The sequence below is a fragment of the Sebastes umbrosus genome, chromosome 12 (assembly GCF_015220745.1).
Source record: "Sebastes umbrosus isolate fSebUmb1 chromosome 12, fSebUmb1.pri, whole genome shotgun sequence".
NCBI classification, from domain to species: domain Eukaryota; kingdom Metazoa; phylum Chordata; class Actinopteri; order Perciformes; family Sebastidae; genus Sebastes; species Sebastes umbrosus.
In genome coordinates this window covers 17350185-17364162 of record NC_051280.1, presented here as the reverse complement: position 1 = coordinate 17364162, position 13978 = coordinate 17350185, and the positions used below count along the sequence as shown (strand labels likewise).

Sequence of the window (13978 nt, the reverse complement as noted above, 5' to 3'; positions counted from 1 at the left end):
ATTAAGATATGAAATGACCTATGTTGTGATAGAAGATGTTGGCCATATTGCCAATCTTATGTATAACCCTTGCTTTGTGTCATTTGCACAATGTAACTTAAATGTATGCAAACCACTTTTGAACATTTTAGATATATTTGAACATATAAACAAACCACATACTTAAACACGTTTATCTTGGAAATTGTAGCATAGTGACGTATTAAATGCTTATCAGAATAATGAGGTTATTGTTAAAACAATAGTTTGAGTGATATAACTCACTCATATCCCAAGACTGTAAGAAGTCTTCCACAGATGCGGTTATTATCGGTTATTAGGAGGTAATGAGCTTGAATTTGTCCTTGTGTAATGCCATAGGATGACGCTGAATCATTGCCGTATTAGCCTAATTACATCTCGATGATATGTTAATAAAAAATCTGCCTGGCCCAAAGTCTCAGTGAGGGGTTCTTTTGGGAGTTGTTTTGTATGATTAGCACAGTGAATTGAGTCCTTTTTTGTAATTTAGATCAAAAGCACTCATGATGGTAACACAATTGAGTTTAGTTGTATTTCAGGCATAATGTTCCACATTAAAGCTGAAGTAGGCAAGATTAGAGCAAATATGATTTAAAAAAAGTAATTTTTATAAAACGGTCACTATATCGTGACAGTAGTACATGAAACAGGTAACCTGAAAAAAAATCATGTGCCTTTGTGTCCTCCGGTGCTCCTAACGGCATCTGCAAGATTTCAACAGAAAACAAGCAGTAAGAGCTGATCTGAGGTCTGCTGTCCATCTGCTGTCTATGAGAGCTGGCTGTCAATCACTTGCAAACTCCGACCAAACGGTCAAACTAGGCAGCGCTGATCAAATATGAATCAATATTATGTTATGTTAATGCCTATTTCTCGCCTCAAATGTTTTCAGAATCATTTTGTAGTGCGCGGTTTAGCTGTAAAATGAGAAAGTTCGTGACACGGTCACCATTGTAAAATCTGTTGAAGGAACGTCAAGTCCCGGTCACATGACCGGAGCACAGCCAATAGGAACGCTCTCTCAGTGAAATGACCTGTGATTGGTCAAAGTTTCCCGTCACGGGCTAGATTTTTTAAAGCCTGAAAACAGAGCCATGATGTGGTGCAGAAGTGTAGTTATCTCTCAGAACACTTGAATTACAATATGCTGAAAGGTTATTTTTGCCCAATGATGCCAAAAATATACTGCCTACCGCCACTTTAATATTAAACCCCACTTCTTGAGACATTTTGGCATCCGTGATTCTTGTTGTTTTTTTTCCCCTGCCTCCATGGTTATTGCTATTCTGTACAAGAGCTTGATGTTCCCAGTGGGTTTACTGTAATCAGTGCTTGAGCATATGGTCCCCATATTTTACCATCCATCACACTAATAAAGGCTGTGTTTTTGACCCGGAGGAAACTGACTAGAATGCAATGAGCCTGCCCTATGACAGCCTGTACCTGTCAGAAGCTGCATGCTGAATTTACAGTCATGATTGGCAATGAATTGAGGAGAAGCTAATCGCATTGAGGTCGGTCTTGAACAGGCTGCAATGCTCATAAATGCTCTGGAGGGATTTAATGCTTTGTCATTTCTTACTGACTAACTGATCATTTTATTTTTTTGGTACCATCAGAAACATCGATCCAGCCAATGGAAACTGCGGAAGTGGTGGACAGTGAGTTGCCAGAAGAGGACAAGCCCTCCTCCCCTCTGGCCCAGAGCCCTCCAGCCGAGAATTCAGCAGGACCATCTGTCCCAGCAAGTAGAGAAGTCAAAAGCAGGTTAGAAACACTAAACCTCCCCTGAACCATAAACTGTTTGAGAAATCAAGATACTTGTGTTTTTAGAAATGTGTACATGAACAAGCATTGGCATGCAGTTGTGCATTTGTGCATTTGTGTGTAGCAATGTTCATGCTGTTTGCCTCGCTGTGTGTACACATGCATGGATGAATGGAAATGGAGTCATCAGCTGGTAGAGGCAACGCTCTCTTCCCAGGTGCCACTCCGTTAAAGGTTGTAATCAATCTCCTGGCCTGTCTGTGCTATCGATGTTAGTGATGGAGGGCAGACCAGCCGCATCTCCTGGGATCTTATTAACAAGGCCATCTCATCCGCTAAACACGTGATAAATATTTACCGACCGTTTCATTTCTCAACTTTCCAGGTTCCAGCTATTCTCTCTTTTTGTTTCTTTACCCTTCTATCTCTAAAACACCTTTCTCATGTGCAATCTGCAACAATTTCATGTCAAGTTGTTCTTGTAAGGTTATGGTTTTTGTTTTCAACTTCTTGCCGAAAAGTTCATGTTGAATTACCTGCTTAATGTGGTTAAAATATTGTTAAAAGCAAAGCTGTATAGTATTTATAAAAAGTGATCTACCTACTATTACACTCAAGGTTACATGTTAAAGGGATAGTTCAGTCGTTTTGAAGTGGAGTTGTATGAGGTACTTATCTATAGTAAGTGTATTATCTACAGTAGATGACGGTCAGCACGCCCCCAGTTTGGAGAAACAGACAGGAGTTACGGCATGGAAGCTAAGCAATGTATTGCTGTGGACGGGGCCGGCAGCAAAACACATTTTAGCCGCCTAAAAGAAAGGCCCACCTAAAAACAAAATCTATATCAGTTTAAGTGTACATTATATTTAGAATAATGCCACTGCTTTACCTTGTCATTTCAGACGAGGAACTGAAGCCGTTGTATCCATCTACTGTATGCTTTCGCAAAAGCCACCAAGCACCATTGAAAAAACAGTATTTTTACCTCACAGATCACGGGGGTTGCTGGTCTACCACTGCCTCGATCGGTTAGTTTTGTTTGTGTTATGTGTGACTTTGGTGAATCTGAACTAACCAAAGTCACACAATAACACAAACAAACTAACAGATTGAGGCAGGTGTAGATCAGCAACTCCCGTGTTCTGTGAGGTAAAAATACAGTTTTAATACACTGACTATGGATAATATCTCATAAAACCCCACTTCAAAACAGCTGTGTGTAAGGTCTGGCCTGCTACTTATATACCATTGTGAATTTCACAAGTGGTTTGTTTTATGGATCTGTGTGTGGAGACGGTATGTGCGCCCGCCTCACAAATGTAGGCATTATGTGTGTATACCGGTAAGTATGTTGCGGCCCAGACAGTCCCATTGCCAGAGGAGGAAGGCCTTAATTCATGGTGACACGCGTGGCACTGTATTAAGTCACAGTAGGTATATATAATTAAACACCCCCCTACCACCCATTTTCTTTGTTACAGCGAGAGTCTCTGTGCCTTCTGTTACTGCGGTGGCCGTAGCCTGCTGGGTCAGGGGGATCTGCAAGCATTCAGCACCACGCCTCAGCTCGAAGCACTCTTCAGCCACAAGGGTGGAGGAGGCTCGACTAGCGAAAGCAACGATGGCGACAAAACCACTCAGCCAAAAATGGCCGGAGAGACCACCTCAGGACAGAGGGAAAAGACGAAGTAAGTAGGGCTGGCTGACACTGTTGTCAGAAATGGTTCAGTTGTCAGTGTTGGTCAGGTTAGTAAAGTCATCTGTGATGACTCGCTTTGGTGTTTTTGGAAATTCTTTTGAAAATAGATTATTTTATTTTGGGTGAAACTACCTTTTACCCTTTCCCTGGAAAGAAGTATTGACACTCTCTTGAAAGAAAGCAATTGTGGTGACTAATAAATGACCACACGTTTTTACGTACACATACACACAAAGGAGTATGCACACAAAACAAACACACAGACCTCACAATCTAAAGGGCATCCCTCAGTTAGCAGATTGTGTTGTCATTCACTTTGCCTTAGCAGTCAGTGTCCCCCGGCCCGGGGATCCCACATCAGGTGAAGGGTGAACATGATGTGTGCGTGCGTGCGTGCGTGCGTGCGTGCGTGCGTGCGTGCGTGCGTGCGTGCGTGCGTGCGTGCGTGCGTGCGTGCTACATATTTGCACACTGTTCCAACAAAAGACCCTCCTCGGACTCTTTTGGAGAGCTGCCTAATTTGTTTTGGTCCTTTGGAACCAGTTGGGCGTCTCTCTGGGTTCCCAGTGACGTAATGGCCAGTGGGAGCAGTGTGGGTCTGGCCGCATGCCAAGCCGACCAGTAGCTGTTGTGTTGCTGCTGTGTGATTGGTCACTGGGGCCCGTCCTCGGTTATGCCACACAGAGGCAGAGGACGAGAAATTATATATTGATTTGGTGGACAAAGGGCAGAACTGTGGAAAAGTGAGGAGGTGGGAGAAGATCATTTCATAATTGGCGGTGAAACTTTAGGCTGTAAACAATAAGCTGTCAATGCCGTTTGTCATGAGCGTGCGATCATGCTTCCAGAAACCAGTCTCTTGATTTTGGCCGTCGGTTTGTTTACTGGAACTAAGGTCCTTTTTAAATGCTAATGCTCCCTCCACATTTTCCGCATGCTATGCAGCTCACTAGTTCAAGCCAGGGACTCGGGGAAACGCATCCTTTTCAACAGATTTTATGAGACAGAACAGCCAGCCTCTTGTGCACATGCCAAACAAGATGGCCCTCTTCCTCCTCCTCCTCCTCCTGCTCTCCCTCCTCCCCCACAGCTTTTTATTTGCTCTCTAACATTTTCCCCCCAGCTCATTCTCTCTGTCTTCATCTCTCTGCTTTTGTAAAAACTGCACATCGTCCTCTACCTTAATGTCTCTTCTCTCGATTCATTCTTAAATTGACTCAGGCTGTTCTCCTCCTGCGTAGCATATCTTCTAGCTGTCCTCTTCTTTAAAAAAAAACTGTGCTGACCTGCTTTCTCTGCAAACCTCTTCCTTTGTTCCAGTGGGTCTGAAAGCTGCGAGGAAGAACCAGACCCAGCCAGTCGATTTTGGGATGAACTTTCTCATGTCGGCCTTCCACAAGATCTTAACGTCCAGTCTCTCTTTGAGTCAGGTAAGACCAATAGATTAAACAGTTTTAGTCCTTTATTGTTAGCACTTTTAATGGAAAGTTAACATCAATTCATGAATCTGTAGAAGCTCAATACGTTGATGCAGAATCTTCACCATATGTTAATGAGATTCTAACCTTTCTTTATCATCATCATCATCATCAAATTCCAGGGCAATGCTGGGCACATCAGAGTTGTGCCTTGTGGTCCGAAGGTGTTTGTGAGGGCGAGGGACAATCTCTGCTTAATGTGGACAGAGCCATTGACTCAGGGAGCACAAAGGTGAGTCAGGAGTGAAGATTCGTCGACTAATAGGTGTAAACAGCATCTTAATGTGTTGGGGCAGGAGGGAGGGACTGCTTCAGTGAGGCACAGCAAAGCTGATGGATCAGACTGGCTGGTAAAGGTCGGCCCGGCAGCGTGGGTCTCTCAGCTGTGAAATGGAAAAGGTCACGCCACTCAACAGGGCTGAGCTCTCATGACAGCTTAGCTCCTAGTGTTAGCAGCGGCACAGCTCACAGCTCCCCGATTGCGTTTGCAGCCCATTGGTCGTGTAGCTCATCAGCAAGTCTTGCACTTGATCTCCAGAGTGGCTATTAGTGCACACTCATAGAACTGAGAGGAACAGGGAATGGATGAGGTTCTGTCATGAATATGATCATCAGGAGGCTGAAACAAGGGTCTTCTCCAAGCTGAGAAGCCTGATGACTGTTTGTCCAAAGAGACATTAATTGATCAAGTACTGTCTTTACATAAGCTAAGTCAGTCATAAAAATGTCATGGATATGACATGTTTGTTGTTTCCTTGTGTGATATTGTATTTTGTGATCTCTCTCGTTCTCTGCAGCACTGTGCATACTGTAAGCGCCTTGGAGCATCCGTTAAGTGCTGTGCTGAAGGATGTGCTCAACTCTACCATTTCCCCTGTGCGGGGGCAGCTGGTACCTTTCAGGATATCAGGAGTCTCTCGCTCCTCTGCCCAGAACACATTGAACTGGCCATTCACAAATGTAAGTTCTGTATTATTGAATACATACAGCTATAGTAAAATGATTTACTTGAACTTACTGTGAGGAACTCTTAGCTAATTATGAAACATTCTCAATCTAATACTGATGCCTCGAGACCATCAGTGAGAAGATTGGCTATTACTTTATAGTTATTCTTAATGCTTGTCATCGGTGCCACCGGATTGGATTCCGTGCAAAACTGGATGAAATCATGCAGCGGGGCCTCCAGCAGGGACCAGCCCACCGCGGACAGACCCAGATCTTCGCTGCCACCTTTGACCTGCACTCGGAGCTCCGGTGGGAGGTGGAGAGCTCCGCGCCCAGCAGCAGCAGCAGCAGCAGATCCTCCTCCGGCCAGGAGCAGAGCTTCGCCTCGCTGCTCCGCTGGTCCCCGCTGGGAGCCAACACCGACACTATGCTGCTGGAGGCCCAGGCCATATTGCTGGGCCCGCTGAAGGGAAGGGAGGCATGGGATAACCAGAACCAGGACAAAGCATGGCAGACTCTGCTGAAGTAAAATGAGAGGTTTTCTAAAGGGCTTTTGTCCACAGGGACCACCAAAATCCACACAGAATCGAAGTTCCTCGTAGTAGCATTAAGTGAAAATGAGAAATTTGATGAAATGACATTGTATCAACTGTACTGCCTGATGTAAGATTGTCTCCCTTATATTCCTGACTTAAATCCTGTTTCTTTAATTTTCCTGCTCACAGTTGTAGATGATGTAAATTGCGCGCTATGTGATAGCCCAGGGGACCTACTGGACCAGCTCTTCTGCACCAGTTGTGGTCAGCATTACCATGGGATGTGCCTGGACATGGCCGTGACCCCTCTAAGGAGGGCAGGTTGGCAGTGCCCGGAGTGCAAAATCTGCCAGACGTGCAAGTGAGTCACCTCCCCATCCGTCTAAATAGCAGATCTCAGACTGCATGTTTTTGTCCTCGCTATCTTTTCTTTCACTTTGCTTTTTACTAATTTTCTCTATAGCTACCAGGCATGGTGCTTACTGCTGGTTTGTTTACCTCTGTGGTTTGTGAGGAGCTAACTAGATGTTGTACCCTGAAGCTCAGTCTTGTAACTTCTGACCTTATTTAAACAGCACAGGAGCTCTGCTTGCAACCAGGCCTGTTTGCCTGAGGTGAACACTGTCCATTGAGCTTTCTGGTCTGTATTTACATATAAACCCTAGTACCATGTTATTACTACACAGCACGGGGTTTTCCAAGATGAGTTAATTGTCACAAATTGTAATGGATGGGATGGCTCCAAATTTACAGAATTCTTTGAATGAATTTTTAATCCTTTTATTATTGCCTGTGCATATAACATAGCTTTTATTGTGGATGAATCTTAAATCTCACCTGTATTTATAGAACTATAAATAATTGAAATATATCCAGTGTTGGCCAGGAACAGGCTATTTGTGTGTTTACAGTCAAGCTTTCTTTTTTTTTTTAACCAATTCTTCAATCTTATTCATTGCCAACCCTGCAATTAGAGATGTAGCACCCCCGCACACAGTGACGCACAGCTACACACCCCGAGCTACTTTATATCAGCTGGACTAATATTTTAGCATACTATCATTTCTGCAGGAGCAAGCATTACTTTGTTTGTGTTAAAACCTTGGCAATACAGTATTGCATTTACCATTCTGATGCACAACAGTCAATTATCCCTATATTAATTCTGTAAACAAGCTAGATTCGCAACCTTGAGCGACAATATAAACATTTCACTGCTGGCTATATATATATGTGTTATGTGGCCACCATTACAGGTTAACAAAATACTGACATAAATAAATAAAATCGTACTAGCTCAATGCATAACGAGGTCGCTTAATGTTCTCCAGAGGTAATTGCTCCGGCATTGGATGCAACATATCTTGGCAACAGTCTTCTAGCTGGTCCGTATTCTTTTTATTGTGAATGACTATTTTATTTTTTGGGTTGTTTGGAATACAATATTTGAGTGTTGACAAGAAATGCACTAAAATAAATAATTTGAACAGAGAGCACATATTAGTTATGGCAGGCTGGTTCTCTCTTCTGATTCATGCATTCATTTGGAATTGATATTTGCCATAAAACGGAGATCCAGTATCTACAGGAACAACAGATCAGTCCAAACAAAGGATGAAAAAGTCACAAAGAATACACCTGATGTGCTTTAACCTGGCTTGGAAAATCTTATAGAAGCAAGTGCTCAACTAAGAACGAAAGGATGATTTAAAAATGAATGCGTCTTTCTAAACTACGGCTGTGCAATAATTCAATATGATAATTTATCGTCTTTCAAAGGAATCGCATGGTGATGAAATCATATATCGAAATATTGTGATACAAAATTACGTTGTCATACTAACTCAAATTTCTCAGTTAAATTGAACTATTGTCTTAATCTGATTACTCTATATTTGTGTGCATACACGTAAACATTGTCAGTGTATAGCTGGAAATATAAATTTTTTTCTCTATAATTTCACTTGTAAACAGTTATGTTCATTTTGCATGGAAATTCTTAATTAATTGAGAAAATACTTTTTCATTTGTCAAGTATTTAATTCACACAGGAGCATACACAAGTAGGCTTTACCACGTGGTTATTCCATACATACTATTTATTTATTGTATTACCAGAAAAAATACAATATCATGATATATGTTATCAAAATATGAAATTACTTATATCAGGACAGAAGATTTTGGCCATATCGCCCAGTCCTACTCTAAAGATGACCATTCCAAAAAGACAAACAAGGCGAATATGATCATCCATGTGACTCCTGTACATAAAATCCTGCATAGCTTTTTTCAGTTTATGTGCAGTATATCAAAGTCCTGTGCCCGGTCCCATTTCATATAACCTTCTCTCTCTCTTTGTAGGAATCCAGGAGAGGACACTAAAATGCTGGTGTGTGACATGTGTGACAAAGGCTACCATACCTTCTGTCTGCAACCTGCTATAGACACTCTTCCCACCAACGGATGGAGATGTAAGGTAGGAAAGACCTCATATGAGACTGGATGGCTCATTTAAGACAATAGCAAATAAGGTTAAATTTGGCTGGATATGAATCTCTGCTCTGGCACAGAGTAAAATGTCTACCACCCATGAGAATATGACGTTTTGGTGGTTTGTATTTAAGCTTCCTGTGGTTAAGAAATGACTCACACCGGCTGATCTTTTAAAGGCCTCAGTTCAGCCTGCCGTGAGATCACTTGGCGTGCATGTGTACATGCGTGTGCATGTTAATCACACGCATCCCTTCAGTACAGACCCGCCTGTCGACCTCCAGCAGCGCAAATGTTGTGTTTGTCACTCAGGCGGCTGGTTAACACACCAACCAGTTTTCTGTAGCTGTCGGAAGAGGCTGTGGCAATAGAGCCAGCAGGTGATGAAAGGTCTTCATACTTGACTTGGCTTCTCCATCTGACTCAGCACAGGAGGAACAAAACCCACACACATCTTCGGCACTCGCTTCTCCAAGGCGCCCGCCGCCACCAACCCCTGTCCCCACTCGCATGGTAGTTTTGTTCTGAGTGCAGTCATCTGACTGAAGTAAAGATCAATGAGGAATTAGTCATTGTTCCGGTGTCATGTTCCTCCATCATACATGAGCAGTAGAATGACAGGCTGAGACAAAAGCTTATTCAAGCTGAGTGGCTAGCTAGTCTTACAAAGCTGCAAAGTCACTATATTGCAGAGAAAAAGTAAGTGCTGGTACACTTTTTATGAACAAGCTTCAAGACCATGTCTTGTGGAAAATAAGGAGAACAATTTGAGACAACCATCGCTATTTAGTCACCGTTTTTGTGGGGGGGGGGGTTTTCAACTTAAAAATTATGTTTCTCAGATCCCAAAGAGATTGCTTTCGTATTGAGTATCTAACAAGCCCTGTTCAATATTAGTTTTGTCTAATATTTTATAAACCTATTTAATTTTATTTGAAAATAATTTTAATAACACCAAAGATTTCCTTTAATTTTTTTTCTCCTTTAATATTTTATTCGGGCCATTAATTGATTAAATATTTATTATTATTATATATATATAAAATATTTTATTTATTTATATATAATTGTCCATGATTAATCGCAATCAATTATTATTGGAAATCAACTGACAACACAAAACAATGACAAATATTGTGCAGAAACCCTCACAGGTACTGCATTTAGCATAAAACAATATGCTCAAATCATAACATAACAAACACAAGCCCAACAGGCAACAACAGCTGTCAGTGTGCTGACTTGATTATGACTTGCCAAAAACTGCATGTGATTATCATAAAGTGGGCATGTCTGTAAAGGGGAGACTCGTGGGTACCCATAGAACCCATGTTCATTCACAAATCAAGAGGTCAGAGGTCAAGGGACCCCTTTGAAAATGGCCAGGCAGTTTTTCCTCACCAAAATCTAGCGTAAGTTTGGAGTGTTATTTAGCCTCCTTCCCGACAAGCTAGTATGACATGGCTTTCTAGTTTCATATGATGTGACATGGCTTTCTAGTTTCATACGATGCCAGTATCTTCACTCTAGCTCTAAAACTGAGCCCAGTACAACCTCCAGAAGATCGATTGCGTTAAAGAAATTAGTGGCGTTAAAACAAGTTTGCGTTAAGCCGTTATTATTGAGTTAACTTGGACAGCCCTATATTTTATACCGTCTTAAGATGTTTTGTGTGTGAAAAGAAGTGTCTGTACAGTTGTGGCATGAAGGTTTTGTCAAACTTTGGCAGCCTCTCTCCATTCCCAGCGTGAGCAAAATACTGAAATCCAAATACTGTTTTAAATGGTGCACATCGTCAGTGTGGATATTTCATCAGAAGTGCTGGCTGCTATATATTTGCTTGTGCCACTCTGTGGTTCTGTCACTCACAACACGGAGCTCTCTGTCGCAGTAATTTTTGAGAAGCAGTGGGACTTTTGTACCCAGAAAATAAAAGATAGAAAATACGATGGGCTTTATATAGCTGATACTGATCCAGTTAAAAATGTTTAAGACGAAGCAAGAAATAAAAAGTTCATAGATGTGCTCCATATTTTGATTATTGGCAGCTTGCTTTGATTTCAAGTGTAACACTACTTGGCAGTATGTTGCAGCCATGTAGCCAGAACTTGATTAACTTGATGCCAATGTTTTAAAAGTTGTATTCCTTTTGGCATTTATTAAAATCTGGTTAGTCTAAATGATCCGTCTGATTAGAAAACTGCCTTGTAAATTCATTTCATCAGGGCTTAAAAACCTGCAGTAGGCATGATTTTTTTTGCCATCATTGGGCAAAAAATTCCATAACAACCTTTCAGCATATTGTAATTCAAGTGTTCTGAGGGATAACTAGACTTCTCATGACTTCTTACCCCCTCATGGCTCTGTTTTCAGGCTTTAAAAAACCTAGCCCGTGACAGGAGACTTTGGCTAATCACAAGTCATTTCAGAGAGAGAGCATTCCTATTGGCTGTTAATTCAACGGAGGCAGCTGTCAATCACACGCGAACTCCAATCAAACGGTCAAACTAGGCAGCGCTGATCAAATATGAATCAATATTCTGTTACTGTAATGCCTATTTCTTGCCTCAAACGTTTTCAGAAACATCTTATAGTGTACTGTTTACCTGTTAAATGAGAACGTTTGCTCCGGCTGGTGGGCTGTGCTGGATATTTCCTCAATTTATCTCAACATGGCTGCCGGGTCACAAACTTTCTAATTTTACAGCTAAACAGTACACTATTATTTGCCTAGTTTGACCGTTTGATCAGAGTTTGTGAGTGATTGACAGCTGCTCAGAGACGGCAGGCTCCAGCTTGGCTCTGATTGGTTGTTTTCCTCCGGTCTGTGAAATCTTGCAGATGCCATTAGGAGCACCGGATGGCACCGGATGACACCGGAGGACACAGAGGCACATGCTTTTTTTCAGATTACCTGTCTCATGCACTACTGTCAGGATATGGTGACCGTTGTATAAAAATAAAATAACTTTTTTTTAATCATATATACTCCAATTCTACCCACTATATACTCAGGTTCCATGCTTGTTTCCCATCCCATGACTCAAGTACCAAATCTGTAGACCTTTTCATTGCCATTCTGTTGCTAGGGCAACAGCTTTGGTCCAAAGTTTACTTCCTGTCAGCTACTCCATTAACACACATTGCAACCGGAAATACAAAGGAGCCCATTTAGAATGTTTATGTTGTCAAGTTTGAAAAGGTCTATACAGCAGAAGCACTGTATTCTTACCGTGTTGAGTCTGAAAGGCTTTCACTGTCATATCACTAAGAGGGCCTCCTTTTTTTCCTCAGAGTTGCAGAGTGTGCATCCAATGTGGAACACGAACAAGCGGGCAGTGGCACCACACCAGCCTGCTGTGTGAGAACTGCGTCCAAAACCAGGACCCTGCTCTGTGCTGTTCTATGTGTGCCTGCATCCTGGACCCTGAGCATCACAAAGACTTACTCTTCTGCCAGACTTGTAAGAGGTAAGGAACATTTGTTTATACCTAGTTCAAATGCAACACTCTTTTTTTTTTTTTTTTTTTATTCCTGTGGCAATTTTATGTTCCCTGGTAACACTGGGAAAACCACAGTAATAAATATGTCACATTTTAGGATTTCACAGAGATCCCTGTCGAACAATCCATTAAAATTCCTTTGCACTCCTTTCAGATGGCTACACCTGGAGTGCGAGCGTCAGAACTCAGGCCAAGCAGAGATCCACCCCAGAGAGGACTATGTTTGTTCCAACTGCAAGCCTCCTGCTGCAGAGCAGGCGCTACAGGCAGAGGATATGGACACCGGCCCAGAGCTCAGCCCTCAGCCAGCCTCCATGCACACAGACTCTGAGACTGGTCTACAGCTGGCTCAAAAGCACACGGACCTAGAACCTGGCACTCAGCGGCCTCCTGAAATGCACAATGACCCCAAACCGGAATTACTTCCTGTTCCATTGCACTCAGATCCAGAGCCTGTTCAGGCTACCGTCCAGGAGGAGAAGCTGGCCACGTCGGCCCAGGAGCCTGGTGGGTCTTTGTTCCAGAAAGGTTAGATTAAACACAGGAAGATAAGCGCTCTGATCTCTTTCCATGTGTTATCTTTAAATCTTGAAGTCTTTATTTTCCTCAATGCCCAAGTGTCCCCACTGAGAATCTAATCTGTTTTATCAGCATGTTAATCATGTCTTGTTATCGCAAGGACAAGCCAAGGAATGTAACTCTTTTGATTATACAAAATCGTACACACAAGCACCAGGTTATACGACTGAAAATGAAAGAGGATCTTTGTAGTTGAGGGTTCATTCACTCAGCCTCTAGCCATGCAGAAGCAGTTGAAAGTTTTTGGCCATGCAACACGAAAGTGGGCTTTAGTGTCAGCACTGATGAAGTTTTGAAAGGCGCAGTTGTTGCAGATGAAAGGATTGAGAGTTGTTTGGACTAAGACCAGAGAGAAGCACTCCCTCTTTTTATGTAGAGGATTTTCTGAGGACTCCCCCAATAACCAGATGGTGTCCTACTAGCGACTGATTAAAGCCACTCCTTTGTCTTTGTAACTCTGTGTTTTGAAAGTTAGAAGTTCTTTGTTTCTCCCTCCTGTCTCCTGGGGCTGTGACTTGTGCTGCCAGTAAATGTAAATGAGAAATTGATACTTGAGAGTGCTTATTTTTTTTAATTTCTCTTTAATGCATAGCTAAGTGAAACTACACAGTGCCACTTGAGGCAGAGATGGGCACTTGAGTTGGCTACTCACAGTCCTACAGATCATCTTTACATTTGACTTGCAGTTCGCGCTATTACCCTCAGACTAGAGAGACTTGTTAATACTACTTAACAGAGGGAGAGGTTGTGGAGGCACTGTGACCATGTCTGATGTCTGTCATACCGCTGTGTGCTCGCTTGCCAGCAACAGGTGTGTGTGACAAAAAATCAAAGCACAACAAGCTGTTGTGCCATCAGTCATTGGATTCGGGGTTGTCAAAGATCTCGGGCTGAACAGAAGAACTCTGTTGTTTAATTGTGGTTTCATACCCTAAGGGGCCGTGTCCACCA

General features: G+C 42.4%; 1 protein-coding gene across 7 annotated transcripts in view; it reads left to right on the top strand.

The window, feature by feature from the left end:
* kmt2cb (lysine (K)-specific methyltransferase 2Cb) overlaps window positions 1–13978 on the top strand; it is a 78417-nt gene that overhangs the window by 17830 nt on the left and 46609 nt on the right. For 6 of the 7 annotated variants that reach the window (XM_037788122.1, XM_037788123.1, XM_037788120.1 and 3 more), the window contains exons 4-12: window positions 1641–1788; window positions 3273–3479; window positions 4811–4920; window positions 5091–5200; window positions 5766–5928; window positions 6642–6813; window positions 8817–8931; window positions 12240–12415; window positions 12603–12976. In XM_037788122.1, the coding sequence (XP_037644050.1) occupies window positions 1641–1788; window positions 3273–3479; window positions 4811–4920; window positions 5091–5200; window positions 5766–5928; window positions 6642–6813; window positions 8817–8931; window positions 12240–12415; window positions 12603–12976 (1575 nt within the window). The remainder of the gene's footprint in view (window positions 1–1640; window positions 1789–3272; window positions 3480–4810; window positions 4921–5090; window positions 5201–5765; window positions 5929–6641; window positions 6814–8816; window positions 8932–12239; window positions 12416–12602; window positions 12977–13978) is intronic. The other variant, XM_037788119.1, reaches the window with a different exon arrangement.